The following is a 24,468-nucleotide window of genomic DNA, read 5'->3' on the forward strand; positions in this document are numbered from 1 at the left end:
GTGAAATTAATTTTGAAATAATTTAAAAAAATAGATCCTATCTGTCATTAAAATTCTTTATGGTCTCTAACAATCAATTACAAGAACATAATAAATTTGACAAATGAGAGTAGACCATTCAGTCCATCAGGCTTGTTTGTTTAGCTAATAGCTATACTGTTCCAGTATCTTATCCATATATGTACTTCTTGAAGGTTGTCAAGGTTTGGGCTTCAACTACATGTTAATAGTTTGTTCCAGATTCACACAAATCTTAGTTTAAAGAAGTGCGGCCAGGTTTTAGTCCTAAATGTACTTCCACTTAATTTCCACAGGTGTCGAGTATGTGATTTGCAATATAGTTAAAAGAACTCGGCGGGATCTACTTTATCAATGCCTTTGAGGATTTTGAAGACCTGGATTAGTCCTGCTTGCGGGCACAGTCAATCAATTGGCTGCAATATCAGGATATGCTCAGAGCACACTACATATATTAAGCATTTTTCCCCTAACATAGTTGAATATGTCTTGGGTATGATGTTAAACTACATCTGGCCCTGCAAGTGGTCCTGCAACTTCAATGCGGCAACTGGCACTGAAAGGGATGGTCATGAGAACTGTGTTGGTCCCCATGGGCTAGGCAACTGTGGTGAAAAGTGGCTCCATGTTTCTTGACTTCGCAAAATGTCAGGGGCTGAGAATTGTTCGATTCTGGTTCCAGTGCCCTGGGCCACATCATTGGACGTGGCCCTTCCACATCCTTGTGGGCAGAAGCTTAAGGCTCCTACAGAACTGGAGAGTCTACAGAAGTGCCCAGATTGTGAATTCTGACCACAGACTTGTTGCTACTCTGAAGATCCAGTAGGCTTCCACCTACTAGGAGAATGAGGCTGGACCTGACCAGACTGAAAGATCAGACTGTTTCTAATGAGTTTGCATGCAGTTTGTGTTGAGGAACTTGAAAACTTGGGTGTTGACTGCTGATCCTAATGTGATGTGGAAGACCTTCCGTGACAAGACCCTGAAGGTTGCTGAGGGTTGTGTTAGTGTTACCAGTGTTCCATCTCGCAGGGCACTCTGGATATCATCTAGAGGAGTCACAGTGCATGGGTTGATGCCAACTCCGGTTTGTACTGGGAACTGAGAAGGATGGCTGTGAGGGCTCTGATAGCAGATAGAGAAGTGTCTGTTAAGAGGAATCTGTGAGCAAGTGCACACTATTCTATGGTCTAGTGCCCATTTCCTGCTTACAGAGGAATTGAAGCATTTTGCACATCCAAATCTGATTCGCGGAGAGTCAGAGTCAGGGCAGGTGATGGAATGGTCCTTACAGATGATACTGCAGTTGTGACCTGCTGGACGCGCTACTTTGAGGAGCTGTTTAAATCTGAACCTCCGGCTAGGACTTTTTAAATCTTGGGGTCCAGGGTTTTTGAAGCTGATCCTCCCATTAGCTGGGAAGCATCCAATCTCACTGAGGTTGCACAGGTGGTGAACTAGCTGAGGGAAGGGAAGGCTGCAGGGATCTATGGTATCTGGAATGAACTTCTCCAGGCTGGTGGTATGGCTGTCCTCCTGTCATTACAACTTACTGGAAAACTGGACTTCTTGTCCCTATTTGGAAAGGGATGGGTGATCGCCTGGGTTGCAGCAACTTGGTGCCAGGTAAGGTCCTTGCTAGGATCACCCTAACAAGAATCTGTGATCATTTGCTCACTTACCAGTGACTGGAGCAGTCTGGTTTTATACCTAAGAAGTCTACTATTGACCACATCATAGCACTGAGGGTTCTCACCGAGTTCAAACTCAAGTGTTTCTTTGCAGCTTTTGTCAATTTTCATAAAGTGTTCAACTCAGTTGATCGAGTTGCCCTGTGGGACATCCCGAGACTTTGTGGGATCGCCCCAAAGTTGCTGAATATCATGGCCGGTCTCTACACTGGTACTGTGACCACTGTGTACAGTGGAGGCATATCCTCTGCGCTTTTTCCCCAGCTGACTATGGGGTTTGTCAGGGGTATGTTCTTGCTCCTACTCTCTTCAATGCTTACTTAGACTGAGTGGTGGGCAGGGTTGTAGGGTCCAGCAGCTGTGGGGCATCTGTTGGTGAAGAAAGATTCCATTATCTTGATTTTGCCGACAATGCTATAATCTTTGCAGAGTCAATGGAGTCTCTAATCAGGGCTCTTGAGAGACTGAGCGAGGAGACTGAGTGTCTGGGCCTGTCAGTGTCTTGGATAAAAAACAAGATCCAGACCTTTAATGACCGCTTGGGCACAGCCATCAGAAGTGTGTCCGTCTGCGAAGAGAGCATTGACCTCGTTGAGAGGTTTACTTACTTCTGCAGTGAAATTCTTGTCTCTGGTGACTCTACCTATGAAGTCAATAGACAGATTGGGAGAGCATCGGTGGGGGTGTGTGTGGTTTGGACGGAGACGGTGGTTACTGGTTATGATTCATGAGGTTGCTGGAAAGGGGTGTGTGGTGTTCCAAATACTGTATCTGTGCAAAAGGACGAAGGCCCAAGTCTTAGAGTCCTGGTGCTTCCTGTTTTGCTATATGGCTGTGAGACAAGGAGACTGGACTCCTTTGGTACTGTGTCTCTTTGACAATCCTTGGGCACTGCCGGCTTGATTTTGTGCCAAATTAGTGGTTGCTCATGGAATCCCAAATGAGACCCATTACTTGCATTGTAAGGGAGCGTCAGTTACAGCACTACAGCCATGTAGCGTGATTCCCCGAAGGTGATCCAGCTCGCAGGATCCTCATTGTTGAGGACCTGAGCATCTGAACCAGGCCAAGGGACGCCCACGTAACACCTGGCTGCAGCAGACAGATGGTCATTCCAGAGGGTGGGACTGAACTGCATGTCCGCCTTGAGGGCTGCTAACCAGGATCCCGAGCCGTTTCATTGTGTGGGGCAATCCACTGTACCAGTGCATGCTCTCCAACCTACCCTGACCTGATCTGATAGCTAAAAAAGTGCTGTCATCACTCAAATTGTAAATGCAGTTGTTACTATAATATGCAAGTTGCTATTTAGCTGCAAATATACTTAAATAACTGAAACTGAAAAACATGCAGTGGAATATAGCCTTACTGAACAAGTGATTAAGTCTGAATGTTGCTAACTTAGACTTTACTTAAGCAACTCTACCAATACTAGTATATTTTTACTGTAAATGTAAGTCAGTACATTATTCTCCAAGAGGAAGATGATGGTTTATAATATGAAAATGTCAGACAATAGGATTTTGTTTATAGGATCAATACTTTCACATATAGCGAGTAGGATAAAATTCTTACTTGCATGGGCTAATTAACATGCAACATGTTGACACTCACCGATGGCAAGATCATTTAGTGCTCACATTCTAGAATGAAGGTTATAGAAAACAACAATTTCAATACTTTTATTGCTTATATAAGCGCCATTATTGTACCTAGATAGATGTTATATATGTTGAGAAGGCTGTATGTTAGATTTATACATATGCTGCAACATGTGAAACATTTGTGTCTCTCACAAAATGATCTCCCCCCCCCCACAATAAATAAACAAGAATGGTTTAAAAAAAAAAAGCCTAATGAAAAATCTTTTACTGACCTGTGGGGCTAGTGAGACCCTTGCCATGTTGCCGACGCTTAGCATCACTCAGAATATCAATGATCAAAGTAGCAAATTCCCTTGCATTAAACCGAGCAAGTTTCTGACGGCCCTGAAGATAGATGGGGGGGGTTGGGGTGGTGGTGAAAAGATTAAAATAAAAATAACACCTGATGCCAGATGATTCAAGGGCAATGAGATAAAGAATCAATATTTTTTTCACACTTCCAATCTTAGAAAAGTTTAAATTTTCTGCATGTACACACAAGTTTGTGTATGTATATGTATCTGTATTCTCATTAACAACAGATGGACCAAGGTTAATGTGCTGTACACAGTACCAAACAGATTGATATTTTATTCTCTGTTAAAATGTAAACATTACAATTTTAGGTGCTTAGACAGAATAAATGCACATGTTTGAATTCAACCACTTCAAACAGTCAAAGTAAAATATAGATCTGGCATGTTCTTTGGTTCTTGTTCTCATTTTTTCCTAACATCAGCCACAGTTAACTTTTTTTTTTTTATTAAAATAAAATATCATTCCACACAAATAAATTAAGTTTTACAAAAATAGGTTTGAAACAAATCAACCCCCACCCCTAGTCACAGTTAACTTTTGATACACCATTGATAGTAATGTCCCTAGTAGAGCAGGAGCTGCCAGTTGGACGATTTAGAAGGTGTGCTTTAAAATGACTTCATTTACACTGAAAAAAACACAACTTCAAGGTATTCTTCTCAACATTTCTGTGCAACAGACTAGCTGCAAACACAGTTAGGAAGAAAATACTTTAAGGGACTGAGCAAGAGTATTTTAGGTTCCCGAGACTTGTGAAACTGAAGAAAACTCAATTGCATTTTTTTCAGCGATTACCACATAGTAACATATGAAAATATGTACAAGATTTACCAGATGTACCCCAAACTGAAAGAGAGTGATCTTCCAGCATGGGATGATTTACTCTTAATTGTTGTTGAATGATTATAATAGATGGGAGGCCATGAAAGATTGCAAAACCTGTTATATGCACTGGCATTCTTCTTAACAGTGAGATGCTTAATAATTTCTCATGACTCCCAACATGACAGTATAGATTAACTAATAAGTATTTTTGATTTGGTGATTGTTAGTAGAAAAAACAAACAAAAAAAAAAAAAAGTCCATAATGTCTTGGTTTTTTTTTTTTTTTTTTTTTACACTGTACACACGATCCCTTTTGGATCTGTTGCTTAAAACAGACAGCTGATAAAAATATTAACCAAGCAAAATGATAACATTGATTCATGAGAAATCTTGCCTTTGTAAATGATAATTGAGCTCTTAATTACTATTTTATGTAGGTAGAGAGAACTGATGAACAGTGTATCTTCCTTTGCATAGTTAAGTTCAGTTTTATTACAATAAAACAGTTATTGCATATCTCATGAAACTAATGATAGTAGGACAATATCACCACCAGAATATTAAAATTAAGCTGCAGACAGTAAAGACAACATACACAAGAAATAATACTGCAGTTGTTAGTATGAGTGGCCACTGAGTAACCTTAATGGTTGCAGATAAAAGCTGTCCCTGAACCTAGTAATGAGAACGAAAACCTGAATCATTTGCTAGAATGGCTAAAGGAGAAAATCAAGAAAGTTGAGGTCTTTAAGAATACTATTGCCTTTCTATGGAAGACTGTAATTTACATACTGAACAGAAGAGGGCTATACTCTAGTAAAAGTCTGTACCATCTTCACCACCCTCTGTAGTGTTTTGAGGTCTTCAACTGAGCATGTGCCCATATCAAGGTGCCATGCAGCCAATGAATATGGTGTCCACTGTACACCTACAGTACATCCGGAAAGTATTCACAGCGCATCACTTTTTCCACATTTTGTTATGTTACAGCCTTATTCCAAAATGGATTAAATTCATTTTTTTCCTCAAAATTCTACACACAACAGAGCTCCTAGGATCACTGGGACACGTAAACCCCTCCACCACGATAAGGTGGTGGTTTATTCTGTTGTGATCCTAGGAGCTCTGTTGTCCGGGGCTTTATGCCCCTGGTAGGGCCACCCAAGGTAAACTGATCTTAGATGAGGGATGAGACAAAGAGCAGTTAAACAAACCTTCTATGATGAATGAAAACTTTGGACGGCGTTTTCCCTTGCCCGGACGCGGGTCACTGGGGCCCACCTCTGGAGCCAGGCCTGGAGGTGGGGCTCGATGGCGAGCGCCTGGTGGCCGGGCACAGCCCGAAGAGGCAACATGGGTCTCCCTTCCCATGGGCTCACCGCCTATGGGAGGCGCCAAGGAGGTCGGGTGCAGTGTGAGTTGGGTGGTGGCCGAAGGCGGGGACCTTGGTGGTCCAATCCTCGGCTACAGAAACTGGCTCTTGGGACGTGGAATGTCACCTGTCTGAAGGGGAAGGAGCCTGAGCTAGTGCACGAGGTCGAGAGGTTCCGGCTAGATATAGTCGGGCTCACCTCGACACACAGCTTGGACTCTGGAACCAATCTCCTTGAGAGGGGCTGGACTCTCTACCACTCTGGAGTTGCCCCCGGTGAGAGGCACCGAGCGGGTGTGGGTATACTTATTGCCCCACGACTTAGAGCCTGTACATTGGGGTTTAACCCGGTGGACTAGACGGTAGCCTCCCTCCGCCTAACTGTTGTTTGTGCGTATGCACCGAACAGCAGTTTGGAATACCCACCCTTTTTGAAGTCCCTGGAGGGGGTGCTAGAGGGCATATCTTCTGGGGACTCCCTCGTTCTGCTGGGAGACTTCAATGCTCACGTGGGCAATGACAGTGAGACCTGGAAGGGTGTGATTGGGAGGAATGGGCCCCCCGATCTGAACCCGAATGGTGTTTTGTTATTGGACTTCTGTGCTCGTCATGGATTGTCCATAACGAACACCATGTTCAAGCATAGGAGTGTTCATATGCGCACTTGGCACCAGGACACCCTAGGCCTCAGTTCGATGATCGACTTTGTGGTCGTATCGTCGGACTTGCGGCCACATGTCTTGGACACTCGGGTGAAGAGAGGGGCGGAGCTGTCAACTGATCACCACTTAGTGGTGAGTTGGCTTCGATGGTGGGGGAGGATGCCGGTCAGGCCTGGTAGGCCCAAATGTGTTGTGAGGGTCTGCTGGGAACATTTGGCAGAGCCCCCTGTCAGAAGTAGCTTCAACTCCCACCTCCGGTAGAACTTCGACCACATCCCGAGGTAGGTGGGGGATATTGAGTCCGAATGGGCCATGTTCCGTGCCTCTATTGTTGAGGCAGCTGACCAGAGCTTTGGCCGTAAGGTGGTCGGTGCCTGTCGTGGCAGCAATCCCCGAACTCGTTGGTGGACACCGGCGGTGCGGGATGCCGTCAAGCTGAAGGAGGAGTCCTACAGGACCCTTTTTTGTCCTGAGGAACTCTGGAGGCAGCTGATAGGTACCGGCAGGCCAAGTGGAATGCAGCTTTGGTGGTTGCTGAGGCAAAAACTCGGGCATGGGAGGAGTCTGGGGAGGCCATGGAGAACGATTTTCGGATGGCTTCGAGGAGATTCTGGTCCACCGTCCGGCGTCTCAGGAGGGGGAAGCAGTGCAGTGTCAACACTGTATATGGTGGGGATGGTGCGCTGCTGACCTCGACTAGGGACGTTGTGGGTCGGTGGGGGGAGTACTTCGAAGACCTCCTCAATCCCACTAACATGTCTTCCAATGAGGAAGCAGAGCCTGGGGACTCGGAGGTGGGCTCCCCCATCTCTGGGACTGAGGTCACCGAGGTGGTCAAAAAACTCCTTGGTGGCAGGGTCCCGGGGGTGGATGAGATATGCCCGGAGTTCAAGGCTCTGGATGTTGTAGGGCTGTCTTGGTTGACACATCTCTGCAACATTGCATGGACATCAGGGAAAGTGCCTCTGGATTGGCAGACTGGGGTGGTGGTCCCCCTCTTTAAGAAAGGGGATCGGAGGGTGTGTTCCAACTACAGAGGGATCACACTCCTCAGCCTCCCTGGAAAAGTCTATTCGGGGATCCTGGAGAGGAGGGTCCATCAGATAGTTGAGCCTCGGATTCAGGAGGAACAGTGTGGTATTCGTCTTGGTAGTGGAACAGTGGACCAGCTCTATACCCTTAGCAGGGTCCTGGAGGGTGCATGGGAGTTTGCCCAACCAGTTTACATGTGTTTTGTGGACTTGGAAAAGGCATTCGACCGTGTCCCTCGGGGAATCCTGTGGGAGGTACTCTGAGAGTATGGGGTACTGGACCCCCTGTATGATCGGTGCCAGAGCTTGGTCCGCATTGCCGGCAGTAAGTCGAACCCGTTTCCAGTGACAGTTGGACTCCGCCAGGGCTACCCTTTGTCACCGATTCTGTTCATAACTTTTATGGACAGAATTTCTAGGCGCAGCCAGGGCGCTGAGGGGGTCCGGTTTGGTGGACTCAGGATTGGGTCACTGCTTTTTGCAGATGATGTTGTCCTGTTTGCTTCATCAGGCCGTGATCTTCAGCTCTCTGTGGATCGGTTCGCAGCCGAGTGTGAAGCAGCTGGGATGGGAATCAGCACCTCCAAATCTGAGACCATGGTCCTCAGCCGGAAAAGGGTGGACTGCCCTCTCAGGTTTGGTAGCAAGAGCCTGCCTCAAGTGGAAGAGTTCAAGTATCTTGGGGTCTTGTTCACGAGTGAGGGAAGAATGGAGCGTGAGATCGCCAGGCGGATTGGTGTGGCATCCGCAGTAATGCGGGCCCCGCTTTTGGTCTGTCGTGGTCTCTCAATTTACCAGTCGATCTACACTCCTACCCTCACCTATGGTCATGAGCTATGGGTAGTGACCAAAAGAACAAGATCGCGAATACAAGCGGCTGAAATGAGTTTCCTCCGCAGGGTGTCTGGGCTTTCCCTTAAAGATAGGGTGAGAAGCTCAGTCATCCGGGAGGGGCTCAGAGTAGAGCTGCTGCTCCTCCGCATCGAGAGGAGTCAGATGAGGTGGCTCGGGCATCTGATCAGGATGCCTCCTGGATGCCTCCCTGGTGAGGTGTTCCGGGCATGTCCAACCGGGAGGAGGCCCCGGGGAAGACCCAGGACACGCTGGAGGGACTAGGTCTCCCAGCTGGCCTGGGAACGCCTCGGGATTCCCCCGGAAGAGCTAGAAGAAGTGGCCGGGGAGAGGGAAGTCTGGGCATCTCTGCTCAAGCTGCTGCCCCCGCGATCCGACCTTGGATAAGTGGAAGAGGATGGATGGATGGATGGATTCTACACACAACACCCGCATAATGACAATGTGAAAAAAGTTTACTTGAGGTTTTTGCAAATTTATTAAAAATAAAAAAACTGAGAAATCACATGTACATAAGTATTCACAGCCTTTGCTCAATACTTTGTCGATGCATCTTTGGCAGCAATTACAGCCTCAAGTCTTTTTGAATATGATGCCACAAGCCTGGCACACCTATCCTTGGCCAGTTTCGCCCATTCCTCTTTGCAGCACCTCTCAAGCTCCATCAGGTTGGATGGGAAGTGTTGGTGCACAGCCATTTTAAATCTCTCCAGAGATGTTCAATCGGATTCAAGTCTGGGCTCTGGCTGGGCCACTCAAGGACATTCACAGAGTTGTCCTGAAGCCACTCCTTTGATACCTTGGCTGTGTGCTTAGGGTCGTTGTCCTGCTGAAAGATGAACTGTCACCCCTGTCTGAGGCCAAGAGCGCTCTGGAGCAGGTTTTCATCCAGGATGTCTCTGTACATTGCTGCAGTCATCTTTCTCTTTATCCTGACTAGTCTCCCAGTTCCTGCCGCTGAAAAACATCCCTACAGCATGATGCTACCACCTCCATGCTTCACTGTAGGGATGGTGCCAGGTTTTCCCCAAATGTGACACCTGGCATTCACACCAAAGAGTTCAATCTTTGTCTCATCAGTCCAGAGAATTTTCTTTTCTCATGGTCTGAGAGTCCTTCAGGTGCCGGCCAGCTCTAGGAAGAGTCCTGGTGGTTTCGAACTTCTTCCACTTACGGATGATGGAGGCCACTGTGCTCATTGGGACCTTCAAAGCAGCAGAAATTTTTCTGTAACCTTCCTCAGATTTGTGCCTCGAGACAATCCTGACTCGGTGGTCTATAGACAATTCCTTTGACTTCATGCTTGGTTTGTGCTCAGACATGAACTGTCAACTGTGGAACCTTATATAGACAGGTGTGTACCTTTCCAAATCATGTCCAATCAACTGAATTTACCACAGGTGGACTCCAATTAAGCTGCAGAAACATCTCAAGCATGATCAGGGGAAACAGGATGTACCTGAGCTCAATTTTGAGCTTCATGGCAAAGGCTGTGAATACTTATGTACATGTGGTTTCTCAATTTTTTTTATATTTAATAAATTTGCAAAAACCTCAAGTAAACTTTTTTCACGTTGTCATTATGGGGTGTTGTGTGTAGAATTCTGAGGAAAAAAATGAATTTAATCCATTTTGGAATAAGGCTGTAACATAACAAAATGTGGAAAAAGTGATGCGCTGTGAATACTTTCCGGATGCACTGTATACACGCTGGAGAATCTAGGTTGTCCTCACATCTAAAGAAGAAAAAATACTGGTGAGCCACTTTGTCAATAGCGCCAGTAACTCCAGAATTGTTAAGCTGCTAATTGTCCCTGCTGCATCTTCTTCTTCAGTCTAAATTGGAGTGTAGTCTTTCTCCTGCTTCCTGACGTTTTGTTTTTTTTTTTTTTTAATTTCATGAGTTCAATTTCTGTTCAGATGCTGCCGAGTCTGAAGGCGAATCCCTGTGTACATTTTGCATGAATGTATGGAAAAGTATAATAGTACCTCCACTGCTAAACATGGCAAAGTCAAGCAGCCACACCACAGATATATTGCAGAAGTTAAGACTAATTCTTTGCATTTACAATTTTATATCAGTTTTCAGCATAATATCAGAGAGAATGTATGCATTTAACGGCATAGTGCATAGTTTCAAACAGGCTTTTAGCCTCAAAATTGACCTGGCAAGAGGTCCGATTATGCTGAAGCACCAGACATCTTTGCTGACAGATGAGTCTGCTAGAAGGCAAAGCACCAAAGTAGCTGTGTGCTGAAAATACTGAGGAATTCATATCTAGTCCTGGTATTAACATGTGTTAGTGCCAGTCTGTTGTTTGGCATTTGATCACGGAGATCTCTTCTACTATCATCATCAACTGAAACACAGCAGTACAGATTTAAACTGCATGAATTATGAGCCTTGCAGCCTAAAATTGACACCACAACATGCAAAGTTGATTTAAAATTTCAGATATTTCAGTTGTAAAACCCATAACAATACATAATGAACCAGCAATCAACATGCACTACATGCTTTAAACACAGTACTCTTGTGGCAGCACAGGAGTGGTGCAAGATATTCTTCAGGACAAGTTGGCAAACAATTGAAAAAAGATTTCTCCATATATCTTTTCCTTTCTGCACTAGGACTCTACACTTCTTTAAAACATGGACATTACTTCAAACCAAGTTTCCTGGTTAGGAGTGCACGCCTGTCAACTTATTTTCTACAAAGTGGAAGGAACCCACGCATGGCTTCTTGGACAACTTTTTCAAATTAAGTGCCTTTTCTGCATGTTTCAGTGGTAGGTGAATAGCAAAAGGTGCTTTGCACTCACATTCTTATTGGTGTAGTGTTCTGTGACTGAAGCATTACTGGTTCAAGATCTCCTTTGTTTATTTATTAATCATTTGTTACTAATCGGTATGTGCACTATCCACCCTTGACTAGGAAAGTTTAATTCAGAAGTGTATACACATATCAAGAAATAAATCAAAATAAAATAAATAAATGATGGCACCCAATTTGCTAATACAAATAAGGTGGGTACAGTGTGAAACTTCTTTTTTCTCCCTAAAATTATTCCTACTGTACTGGGTATTCAAAATTTTCAGATGACAAATAACATTTCCATCATGGCACCTTCATTCCAAGACAGCCCAAATGCTATCACAGACACAAAATAAAGAAAATGGGATAGTCTTGTTAATAGTCAGCCAAAACAATTCTACCACTAAGTAAAAAGCAACATAAATAGACTTGTAGCATCCCTAAGAGAGTACGCTATGGTATATAATGAGTCTTTATTAGCCTGATACCAATGAAATTCTATAAAATTGTTAGGCAGATTATTCCAGAGTTTGGGAGATCTACACCTAAAGACCCTGCCTTCTGTATTATGTTTAAATCAGGGGTAAATTTTGATAATGTACAGGAAATCACCAGGGTGCTAAATATTTTTCCTTTGGTGCCCTTTTACAAGGGACTTGCTTCTGCCAAAATCTTTGACATTTGGTCATACATAACAATGTGTTACAGAGCTTAGCTTTGCCCGTGGTCCAATACACTTTCTACTTCATTTTAAATTTAAAGGAAAAACTGAACAAACCCTAACTATTAAACGAAGTGTTAAATCAGTGTATGAATATTTCATGTACAGACACCAAATCTGCATGACAGCACAAACCTGAAACTAATAAGTAATTTCACTGTCAACAAGACCTTTGTATGGCATTCCCTGATCAGCATAAATCCCACAGAAGGAGCCAAAAGAGATAATTGATAGTTACACAAACATTGGGAAAAAAGTAATCTGAGCAATGCAGGAACCAGATTTAGCCTGGTTATATCTGCTTCCTGGTGACTGTGAAAAACAGGCTCAGTTGTATTAAAAATGAATTAAATTAAGAAATATTTTATTTTTTTATAGACAAGAAAATCACAAAATTAAATTCAGGAATTTGATTTAGACTGAAAGATTGATTTAAATAACAGCCAACTGCTGCTCCAGCACCAAGTTAGAAAACCCCAAGTTCAAAGTTAAGAGCTAACTGTCACTTTCCTACCTGGTTTCGTGTAGCAGAGTATTCAGGGTTAACAGGAAGGAAGGGTACGGCACTGCGTTCTGTCACAAGCGTGCTGTGATTCTGTGTGGTCAGCCAAACTGCAGGAGGAAAAGGAAAGGGGGATAAAAAAAAAAGGGAAGGAGCGGCATGGGAGAGGTGAGTGACTGAAACATAAAAGGATGGGTGCCACATAGTCAGGATTCACTGGAAGTGGCTCCCAAAATACAATCCACCAACTGAAAAAGAAAACTGGTTAGTAAACAAAATAAAAAAATTAAACAAAAAAAGCAAACATCCAAGCCTTCATGTTCTGCTTTGCCTCTATAGAAAACAAAATGAGTGCAGTGAAACACTTAAAAAAAATTTCTTCCAATTCATTAGTGTTATTACATAAAAATTAACAAGGCTGAGAGTGGATCTTCATACTACTACTGCCTACATTATTTGCCTTTAAATATTGAGAGTAAAGTAACACTATTTGAACTAATCTTTCATTTTCTCTAAGCAAAGAACATTTCTGCTAGAATTTAAATTTTGCGAGGATTCAGCTTAATAAAAGGGGAGGAAAATCTTCTGAACAGATGTAAAATGTTTCTGCAGGAAAACAAATGCTAAAATCTCTCTTTCCACCCCCTTACACCTATTTTAGAGGTTTACACAGCTAAAACAATAAATTTCAAAAAGAAATCAAGAAAAATACATAATAAACTTCTACAAAGTGGAAGGTGGCATCATCTATACAGACCCAAAAGTAAAAAGCTGCAATTACACACAAAACAAAGGTTCACTTTGCTCCAAGATCATAGCCATAATCATCCACTTGTCTATGCACATAAAAAGCCTAAACTTTGTCTTTTAAATAGAAAACACATGTTGGTATATTACAGTTTTTAAATATGGATGCCCACAGGATTAATTACAAATAAAATATGTTAAAGTTAAATACAGCTGGTGGCAGTGCCAAGTTTATCTGAAAATAATAAGCATACTATTAACTAGCTGTTCCACAGTTTTATCTACCAAAAATTGTTTAGTATTTTTCTCCCAGAAACACTACAGATCAAGTTCTTTCAATCAACCAAAATACACAGTTATGTTCACCTACCTTATGTATAAATATCGCCAAAAGCTATTCTGCCTTTGCTGTAGGATAACTACAGACCTGACCATTAGCGAGCGAGCGAGAGAAAGAGAGAGAGAGAAAGCGGGTGAGGGGTTGTTGGAGAGAGGGAGAGGGAGAGTGCAAGCACAAGGGAGTGAATGCAAAAGTGAACTAAAGGAATGAAATTTAAAGAAAAAATATTGGAGAAGTCAGCTTGTCTGTAGGACACAGGCTTCATGCACATCTCAAAGCATGTATGCTTAGTGGAAAATATAAACCAAAGAGAACTATAAAAAAAAAAAAAAAAAAACCCCTAAGAACAAGCAACAGATCATTAGTAGGGAGAGGTGCCTTGTCTGTAATACACAAACTGTTCTGAGAGAGACGGCAGAGCAAGGACGCATGCAAGAGAGAGCCTTTCCAGTGAAATTTGCAATGTGGTCCCTCCTCTTTCATTCCTTTTTCAGCCACAAAATATACCACTGTAATTCAAGACTGTGTTTCCTGTCAAAGTTCAAATTCAATGCCATCTTGAATAAGATGGAAAAAATTCAAAAGGTGGCAAATTTTCTACTCTAGGCAATGGTGTAAATCCAGCATGCCAGATATACTTAGTACTGGTCAAAAGTTTAAAGGAGTAAACTTTGACAGACTTCTTGCTGATATGCAGATTTAAACAGATCATGTTATTACACAGAATTATGCACTTTTTTTACATTATGTCTTGTATCTCATTTAAAAGAAATGTTCTGTCAATTCAAATACTTCCCTATTTGTTGTTATAAAGTCACTATAAAGCTTTACTATATATAACTTACTTATTATTCCAGACAACTGCTGGACACACTTACTCACACAGGACTAATTCAAAGTCATCATTAAGCTTAATCTGTGTGTCTTGTACAAGCAGGCACCACAGTGTTCAGAGACAACTAAAGCAGACATAGATAATGCGCTAAACATACACTCTCGAGGGCAGGACCTGAGCATAGTACTCTACAGCTGTCAACTAAATATAATTTATAGAATGGATTTACAAAAACAAGCAAGATATGTAAGTACAGGGAGGAACAAATAAAATGTTTTGCCGATTAGTCTGTAAGACATATAAACATTAACAGCAATATTTTATTACAAAGATCATTACTTTAAATGGTGATTCATTTGCTCTCATTTTTTTCTGTCTCTACTTTAAAAAACAAAACTGAAATAGGGGATTCTGCACAACATTAAAATCTTGATCATGTATGTCTGAATTTCAAATACATTAACTACATATTCTCAGCAGTAATGTCAGCCCAATCTTCCTCAAAAGAGTTTAAACTTTTACACTTAATTACCCTGTAACTGAAAGATCTTTTAAGGATGATAGTTATGTAATATTTACATCTCATTGCAGCATTGCTATGCTATCTTGTTGAGAAAAACAGTTTCAATCCCAAAATGACACTGTCATAACTAATAAAAATTGTTACTCCAAACAGTTTCATCAAATGGATGAAACTCTTTCAAAGGGTATGTATAAATAAATGGAAAAAGATGTTTAACAACCTATTTTGTTTCAAGGTTATTGTGAAATTAATTTCTGGTGGAGTGCATTCACACTTTTAGTGTTATCTTGCTAATATATTTGGAAAAGTATGTTGCAAAGTTCAGTCTTCTCATTAGAGAACACAAGTTATGAGTCCATTACTCTCATTTCCAAATATGGAATTTAACTGAATGTATAATTCTATTTAACTATCAAAAATGGAAGTATTAGCACACCAGAACCAAGAACCATCTATGCATGTTTTAGGTTAGATAATGTGTATTCCTGCCAAACAAGAAAGAGTTGCAGCTATTTTCTATTTCATCATAGAGCTGGCTGGAAGGTGTAAAGCTGTCCAAGTTCTTTCTGCCAAACAAAACAGAGAATGCCACCCAAGTCTTTCTCCATGGAGACCAGTTCTTTGAAGACCTGTTGGGGCTCTTTGACCCTGCCTTTCACCGGAGATTTATCAGAACTACCATCCAGCACTGCAAGGTCTTGAAAAGAACTAGAAACCTCAAATACTGGGGTTGATGCCCCTGGACAGTGTGTCTCTCTCGCCTTGTGCTTACATAGAATTGTGATTCAATTTTTCACTTCTCTGATCTGGAGTCTTCTCCTGTGCCATTTTGGGTGTGCACATTAATGCAGGGCATCCATCGCCTTCTTAACTTCAGCAATCCTGACTTCGAGGTCCTGGATCAGCTGGAATCTCCCACAGATGTAAGAATCCTGGAAACAGACTTCAATGAAGCCTGTCCCTAAAAAGTACAGCATCATACAGGATGTGCATTATACTGGTCTCATGATTAAATTTTTGTTTAGATGACAGTGAGTCCCTTTCAGAATTAAAAGTAACAGTGTTGAGCAAATTACAGCACCTGTTTAATACTTACTGCTCCTATTTAACCGCTGTATTAACAGTTTAAGACGCTCTTACTACTAAATGCTTTCTTCTTTTGTGACTGACATATCTCTATATCTCTACTTAACTTTCCATTATATTAATGATAAATATTATAATTTAATAATAATTCATTACATTTATATAGCGCTTTTCTCAGTACTCAAAGCGCTATCCACACAGGGAGGAACCGGGAAGCGAACCCACAATCTTCCACAGTCTCCTTACTGCAAAGCAGCAGCACTACCACTGCGCCACCTCCTTTTTAAATGTATTCTTTTCCCTTACCTTCCTTCTAGTGCCAATGCTCGTCAGAATTCATAAAATGCACACAAGTTAAATAGTAATCCTTTACACCCTTCCTTACTGGGAAACCCACTTGCTCATTAAATACTAACAGAAACAAAGCTGGATAATCATCTACTTACTGTCCTACTGTTAAGATGCAAACACCACTTCATTCACTACATGTCTTTGGTCCTGGGTAGTTAAAGGGAAAAAAAACTAAAGGAAAAAAGCAGGAAAAACTACTACCCATCCTAAACTATTCACACACAGATAACACACAACATCAAATTCTCAGTTTAATTCATAATCCACCAGCAATGATGACATTAGCATGCAGTTCACACTCTATAAATCAATAAAGCAAAGCTCCAATCTCAAAAAAATTTTGGCAATTGGAAATTAAGAATGTTTTTATATATATATATATATATATATATATATATATATACACTCACACACACACACACACACACACACACACACACACACAAACTCTCTCGGTCAAAAGATTTAGAACACCTCAGCTTGTCTAGTTTTCCTTCAAATGTAATCAATTAAAAGGCAATGAAAGACTTGAAATGATGAAAAGGTAAGCAGTAAATTGCCAGAGGTTTAAATTTAAAGTTTAAGATAGTAACAACTTAAAAAAAGGAAATTTCAGAATATTACAAAAGGTCCTTCCTTCAGGGAACAACTAATAGGTTACAACCTATAAATGTTTTGCAGCCATTAAAGTAAATTAAGCCTTGCAAATTGAAGCAACAAATTTGCACAGGTGTCCCAACTTCTGTTGACAACTTAAAAACCCTCTTCATGTCTTAAAGCAGAGTTGGAAAAGACTGTGTTACAACACCCTAGAAAGTTTTAAGTTCCACTGATAATGGCACAAATATGGCAATTAACAAATGAAATGAGACAGAGCATTACCACCCTTAGAAGTGTAGGTCTTTCATTTAGAGAAACTGCAAAAATAAATAAATAAATAAATAAAAATTTTAAAAAAATGTCAATGAGTACAGTGCCCTACACAATCCATATGCAACTGGAAACTGGAGGAAACTGACAGGAAGATATCTGGCAGAGTCAAAGTCACAACCCAATCAGAAGACAAGTTTCTGAGGGTCACCAGCTCACAGTACAATATCTTCAAGCACAGCTTAATAGTGGTCAAAAAAAGCAAGTCTCAGTTTCTACTGTGAAGAGGAGACTTTGTTCTGCAGGTTTGGCAGGGTAAGCGTCAGTAAGAAAGCCATTCCTAAAACAACAAAATAGGGCCTTGAAATACCGACTGTGGACTACTGCAGACCAGAAGAAAGTCTTGTGGACCAATGAATCAAAATTTGACATCTTTGCAAGTCATTCACTCCACATACAGTAGATGGTGATACACAATCAAAGAATTGGAGGTGCAGGGTTCCTCTGTCACATTATTCTCAGAAAAGATCGGCCATGCAAGACCCCAGCATGTTTTGTTTAAAATAAATAAATAAACACATAAATAAATCAATCATGAGCCATGTCTGTTAGAAAAGTCAGGAAAAGATTTGCAGTAACATCAGCACATGGGGAAGGACACTGAAGTAACCTCTGTGGAGTGACCTGGGAAGCAGTGTTTTGTAAGAGGTGTTTCAAAGAGGACCATAGGTCTTGAGTGTTTCTAGTAATACATTTTATTCTACACGAAAAGGATACAAGAAGAATGTTTGAAGTAGAACGATAAACTTCTTGAGGTTTTGTTTTAAAGAAGGTAGCTTTGATTGTATTTTGTGTGGTAGTTAACTCATCCAGTCCTCTTCTGGTCAGGGAAATATACTTATTGTTTCAATATTTTAAAGTTTCTCTAAAATGTTTTGTTTGGAGTGACAGCATATAACAATATAGTGTTATTCTCATTCATTCATTCATTCATAACTACTTAATGCACATATTGGCTTGGCAAATGATATACACACTTTCAAGTCTGCAAAAGTGTCAGTGACACCTTATTTGATTTACTCAAAGGAATGACATTCTTTCTATGAATGTTCAAGACCACCCCTGAAACAGCATTTGAGTTTATCAGACTACACATTATGTTCTTTCAAGTAAACAATTAATTAGATTTTCTTTGAACATGTTCAGCCATATCGTTCAACTTAAAAGAAATGGGGCAACTCTTTCCAGTACATTCGAAGTCTGACAATACCAAAGGCTTTACATTCATCTTTAAGCAAAATGGATTTCTGAGTGTTACTTTCACCCCAATTTGTCTAATTTCATTTGCATTTATTAAGTATGTTTTATTTACTGTATTAGAAACAAGGTATCCCCACAATGAAAAGTATTCGATAGACACAATGTGTCAAATGTGTAGTTTTCACCAGTTGTGGGTGCATGTAATGAAAACTGCACATCTAAGACATTGTGTTCCTTCTTTTTTTCAGTGTGGGAATAACCGTTATCTTTTTTCCTTTGCAGATGGACACTAATGCAGACCTTTCCCTAATTCCAACAGCATTATAGTTATATTTCTATTTCTGCGGTTTATCAGTGAATAGTGTGTTTCATTCTTGTTTTATGTTTGATTAAAAAGTTCTTTGATCGTGTTCAGACTCAGAATGGATCTTTTGTGTGAAGTGTAGTCTGTAGGCAGCAAGTGCGATCCTGTTTGTACATAGTGTGCAAAGTGTGTACAAAATGCTGATAATAGTAAGTGTACATTAAGATATTGGCAGCAGAGTTGTTTTGAGTAAAGTAGAGAAGTTCTCCTGCTTAGATGATGTGTTGTGTGCCGATGGAAGTGCCAACCCAGCAGTGACAATAAGGGTGACAGTAGCATAGAAAAAATTTCAGGAGCTGCCCCCCATTCTGATTTCTAAAGTATCCTCTCTGGCATTGAAGGAAAAGGCTATCAAAACTATGTGAGGAGTGTACTGATCTATATAATAAATATTTGCAAACAAAGTATTTTGTGCATAGTACACTAACAGACTAACAAACACACACACCTTAAGAAAAAAAATTTGTGATTTACTGCCGATATGTGATCATATCTGAATTACTGTGACTCACCACACAATGCAGCTGCATGGTGGCTTCAGCTATTAAACTTTCAACCAATAATTATATTGAATGAAAAGAGCACAGACGAAACTTCTGATGTTGCTCACCTTAACTCTTAATTTTATCAGTGTCCCTGCAACTGCAAGAAATGAAACAGTAATATGACCCATGTAGTTTTACATTAGTTAAGGCCAAAAAGGAAAAAGGGATGCTGTTCATACAAAATTAAACCTTTACCTGTACCTTCTTTGTGTTACCGTATCATCCTTGGCAACATCATTGTCTTGCTCTCAGATTAATCCTGCAATGCTTTTTTCCTGCTCTTTTTAACATAAATAACTTGATAAAAAGTGTCTTTAATAGCAAGCACTACTACAACAAATTATACAAATCAAACAAGGCTGAAGTGAATCAACCATTAACTATAGCTATGACAGCTCTTTTTCAGACTACATAATACTTTTGGGACAGGTTAGAGGTTAAAGGAAGTGTGCAGTTTTCTCTTTTATAGAGGTTTTAAGCTTTTAGCTTGAACTTTTGAATTATTTTAGACAAAAAATTTGATGTATGCATTCTCATTTAAGAAGGAACTCTGCAACTCTATTTACAAGACACATCACAATGATGGAAAACTCACCAGCGTCATTCTCTCGCCTATCTACTTCATCATATACATCCATCGCAAGTTCCTCAAACAGACGATTACTAAGCTGTGAGAGATGAAATATAATAAGAGACAAAAAGCATAAACAATGGAATGAAAGAATGCAAGATAAAAAGAATAAGATTGTCAATTGTGAAAGAATCTTACTACACATAAAACTTTGCTGTGTAAGACAAAAATATATTCAATAATCTTAGGACCCAATATGGCAGGGTTTTTCCACAATCAGGCTGACTTAAAAGAATCAAAATCTTTCCACTAGAAATATATTTGGTAAGTGAAAAAAAAAATTAATTGAATGTATATTATAATTTTCTTAACTTCTAAATGAATCATGTCTGATAAGGCTGCTGTGAAATATATTTTGTGTTTCTCGTCCAATCTGTTTTTGTATAGATGAGTCATTCCAGATCTCTAGAACAGCTGTTGTTTCACCTCGAGTCTAAAAGCTTTCAAAAAAAAAAAAAAAAAAAAAAAAAACCCACAAACCTGCAAAAAAAAAAAAAAAAAAAACTGGGCGATAAAGATGGCAGCTCTTTAAATGGATTGTTTAGCTATTAAACATAATCAAGCAAAAATAGTTTATTTTTAAAATCTTTCTTGAAAGCCTTATTTCAAGCAATAAGATGACTTTCTTCACACACACGGAAACTATATGACTGAAGTGTTTTCTATTGTACATTTTTTAAACAAATTAACCACTTTTATGTTTTATCAAAAGGTAATCAATTTAGACCCCACTGTCTCACCGGCCTGTAACAAAAATGGCAAAACATCTGTAAAATATTATGGACATATACTTTTAAAGCACACTGAGTATGAGAAAGGTACTCCATACATATATGTATTATGTCAGTTTGGAGCATTTAAGCAATCATCAAAAATAAACAAAGCTGCATTGAGATGTGGGACAAAAACGGCAAAGGAAACTAAATGTGAAAAGCGTATAAAATACAGTATATTTAAAACTTAAATGAAAACCTGCAAAGTCTAGTGCAAAGACTTGATTGGTAAGTAGTTCTGTTAAAAACACAAAATACACATTGAAACATGCACTAAGTGCTTTGACTGGATCCAAGTTCTGTCCTTTAAATCACATCATCAACTCACCCCTTGTAGCTTCTTCTTAGCTGCCTTTGCCAGCTCAGAAAGGTCCAAACTGTCAAGAACAATAAAGGAAAAGGAGGGGAAAAAAGATGCAAAAACATTAAGTATAATGGCATTATCACTAAAGTGCTGTATTGCATTGGTACTTTTACACAGTTAAAATGAGATGTGCATTTCCCATTCCTCAGTCAAGTTCTGCCGTAGTAGGTAAAATACAAGCAAATAGTTTGTCTTATGCACAAAAAGAAACTTGCCACCTTTCAGCCATAAAGAAACATGTTAAAATATACTATTCAACATTTTTTTCTGAGTTCCCATAATATTGTAAATCTCATTTGTTAACCTATTTATTTCATGCAGATAAAACATTTATACAAAATGGAAACCTACTGAGCCATCTGAATATTTAAGAACTAAAATAATAGTTCTTATGTGGGTCAATGCCAAATGTGCAATAGCATATTCCTGCTTCAAGACAAAATGCTGACTTTTACTTTATTTAGTTATTTACTTTTGTAACTTCCAGGTTTAAAAACACTAAACCTTTTAGCTTGGCATTTAACTTTTTAATACATTTGATATTAAGATTACAGGATGAATGGCATCATGCAATATATGGCTGTTTTCTATAAAAGATGCTATGCTTTTCATATCATTCTGACTGCAAATTTTTGCTGAGATAATGCAGATCTGCAGTCTTATGTCAGTATTCTAAGTGGGGAAAAACTGCTGTCATTTTTGAAAATGAGCTGTGAAAAAAAAAAGGAAATTGGTTAGGGTCTAATCTAAAGTGAAACAAATATGTATACATAACGGTGATAGGAAGGAAAATGAAGCAAAAGAGATACCTCTGAGTCGGGCACTTTGGTCGAGCTCTGTCTCCAATGCAGCAAAGTAGAGAGAATAGGAAAGGAATAAGTAGGAATGACAGAGAGTGAGATGTCCCTGAATTACAAAATCCTAATGCTGCCAACCTCCTTTTCTGTGATAGAAGCCAAAGATTGAGTGTGCGCATTATATACATATATATATATATATATATACACATATATATAGTATATATATATATATATATATATATATACACACATATATATAGTATATATATACACATATATATAGTGTATATATATATATATATATATATATATATATATATATATATATATATATATATATATATGAATATGAAAAACGCACGCACGCACACAACCACAGAGATTAGGTCTAGTCACTTGTTGTAGTAACATCAGCCGTTTTATTTATTCCAAACTAGCTATTATTAAGAAATGATTTTCCAAAGTTGGACATATTATAATGTGGGCTACTTTGTTGTTAAATTGGCTAATAATTAATAATCAATTATAATTAACCCCCCACTTACTGTTCATGAAGCGTCCAAGTGCTAAAACACTTTTTAAATTTGTTTTTTTTACATTAATTTCAATATCTTAGAGATGTACAGATTAAGGGAGGGACTGTGATCTTGAGGAAGTCACACAGCTGGCCTATACTCCACAGTTGAATTAAATATAAAAAACACTTTGTGAGACACTGTGCTATTACACCACCTTGGCAAGATGCTCAGTATTGAAAGACATTATATAAAATAAAAGCTGAGAATGCAAGTCTAGGGTGAAAATGAAATCTTACAAAATAGAAGGACACACTTGATTTGCTTTAATTACAAACCACACCAGTACAGAATGAGTCATACATGGCACACTCTAGAATTCTAAAGCCTGAATGTTGTTCATGCACTAGCAGAAATCACAGCTTGTTAGTGCCAAACTTCTGTCAGCTTACGTTTTCTAAACCATACATTTTAAGTGTGATCATTTCTAATTAAAAAAATAAAGACCAAAATGGATATTTGCTTATTTATATTTGTATACACAACAATAAATTTAAAAATGAAACTTTATAAAAGTCATTTATAGCCACATTAATTTTTCTCCAGCAGTGATAAGTATATACTGGAAAAAGGTAGTCAAAAGACAATTAAAATATTATTTAAATATATCCTTGAAGCCCTTTGCAACTTTGACATCACACACATATATTTACATTAAATAAAGGAAAAAAATTAAATTCAATCACAAGAAGGTTATAGCTGTAAAAATGCACAACTAAAGTCAATAATCTGAATCAGTAATATAGACATGATTTGCATTTAAAGAACTTTTTTTGTTTGCTATGGACCTCCCTTCTCAATTTTTAAACATCACACTTCTATATTTACTATTATTCTTCCACAGAAACTACAAGATAATAGGCAAAAGACAACAAGCTTGTTATGGAACAAAACAGATTAAAACAATTTCAAAATTTGATAATTTGTAAAAACTAAAAAACTTACTGTCTACAATATTTATTTCAAACTATGAACTGGAGTTAGAATTAAACTTTGTGAAGTATTTCAAACAAATTACCTCAATTGACTATTAAATATATTATCTATAACTAAATAGGACAGTTAATTCTGAGAGTTCAGAAAATGAAGTATAGTTTAAAGTATTTAAAAATATAATTTACATGATCTCTGTCAGAACAAACTGTCAGATCTTGTGAAACAACAGAAGGCAAAGCATTCTCTAAAATAAAGCACTGCAGCTTGAGGAGTGTCTAAGTTAATGTTTTAAATTTTCAGGTTGAACTTGAACTATCAATATTAAAACTAATCTGCAGTACAGATGCAAATTAAAATTAAGTATATTAAAAAATACCTTAAATATTCACAGTGTTGTATATACTTTGTATGTATTGTATGTGCTTTTTTTTATATAGTTACTGTTTTGCTCGTGGCACCTCTACAACACAGGACTCTTGCTCAGTTCCTTAAAATAAGCAAGTGAAATTTGCTGCCTCCAAATGACTGACACCCTAAAACAAATCCCACTACACATATAGGACTCTCTGTTCACACAAGGAGATGTGATGGAAGAGAAAGCAATATGGATCACAGTATACAAATAAAAAAAGCGTATGTGCAACACATTGGGTGTGCAGGACTCCATCCAATCCAACTTGATACTTCATAGTACAGAACACAGGTTAAGTGCAAGAGTCTGCAGTTAACAACAGACAGCGATAAACTAAACTCAAGTTTTTTTTAACAGTTACAGCAAAGATGTAATACAAGCAACCTGAATATATAATTTCCATTATACCTTCCTGTTTCAGGCATTGTGAATCAACCTGAAAGCTACCTTAAGTCATAGACAACATGTTGGCTGAAGTGGCTAAATGAGTATTGCCGACATTGAAAAGGCTATTTAAAATTGTGAGATTAAAGCCATTACAACAAAAGAAAAATCACAAACACGGTATTGTAAAATCATGAAAATGCAGAAAGTTCACAAATGCTT

At 39.1% G+C, this 24,468-nt stretch overlaps 1 protein-coding gene across 4 annotated transcripts in view; it reads right to left on the reverse strand.

Moving 5' to 3' along the window:
* Window positions 1-24,468, reverse strand: part of git1 (G protein-coupled receptor kinase interacting ArfGAP 1) — a 121,751-nt gene that overhangs the window by 10,654 nt on the left and 86,629 nt on the right. For 3 of the 4 annotated variants that reach the window (XM_051930845.1, XM_051930846.1, XM_051930848.1), the window contains 5 exons: window positions 21,949-21,975; window positions 21,104-21,152; window positions 19,967-20,039; window positions 12,463-12,560; window positions 3,586-3,697 (listed from right to left, as the gene is read on the reverse strand). In XM_051930845.1, the coding sequence (XP_051786805.1) occupies window positions 3,586-3,697; window positions 12,463-12,560; window positions 19,967-20,039; window positions 21,104-21,152; window positions 21,949-21,975 (359 nt within the window). The remainder of the gene's footprint in view (window positions 1-3,585; window positions 3,698-12,462; window positions 12,561-19,966; window positions 20,040-21,103; window positions 21,153-21,948; window positions 21,976-24,468) is intronic. The other variant, XM_051930847.1, reaches the window with a different exon arrangement.

Source organism: Erpetoichthys calabaricus, chromosome 8 (assembly GCF_900747795.2).
Source record: "Erpetoichthys calabaricus chromosome 8, fErpCal1.3, whole genome shotgun sequence".
Lineage (NCBI taxonomy): Eukaryota > Metazoa > Chordata > Cladistia > Polypteriformes > Polypteridae > Erpetoichthys > Erpetoichthys calabaricus.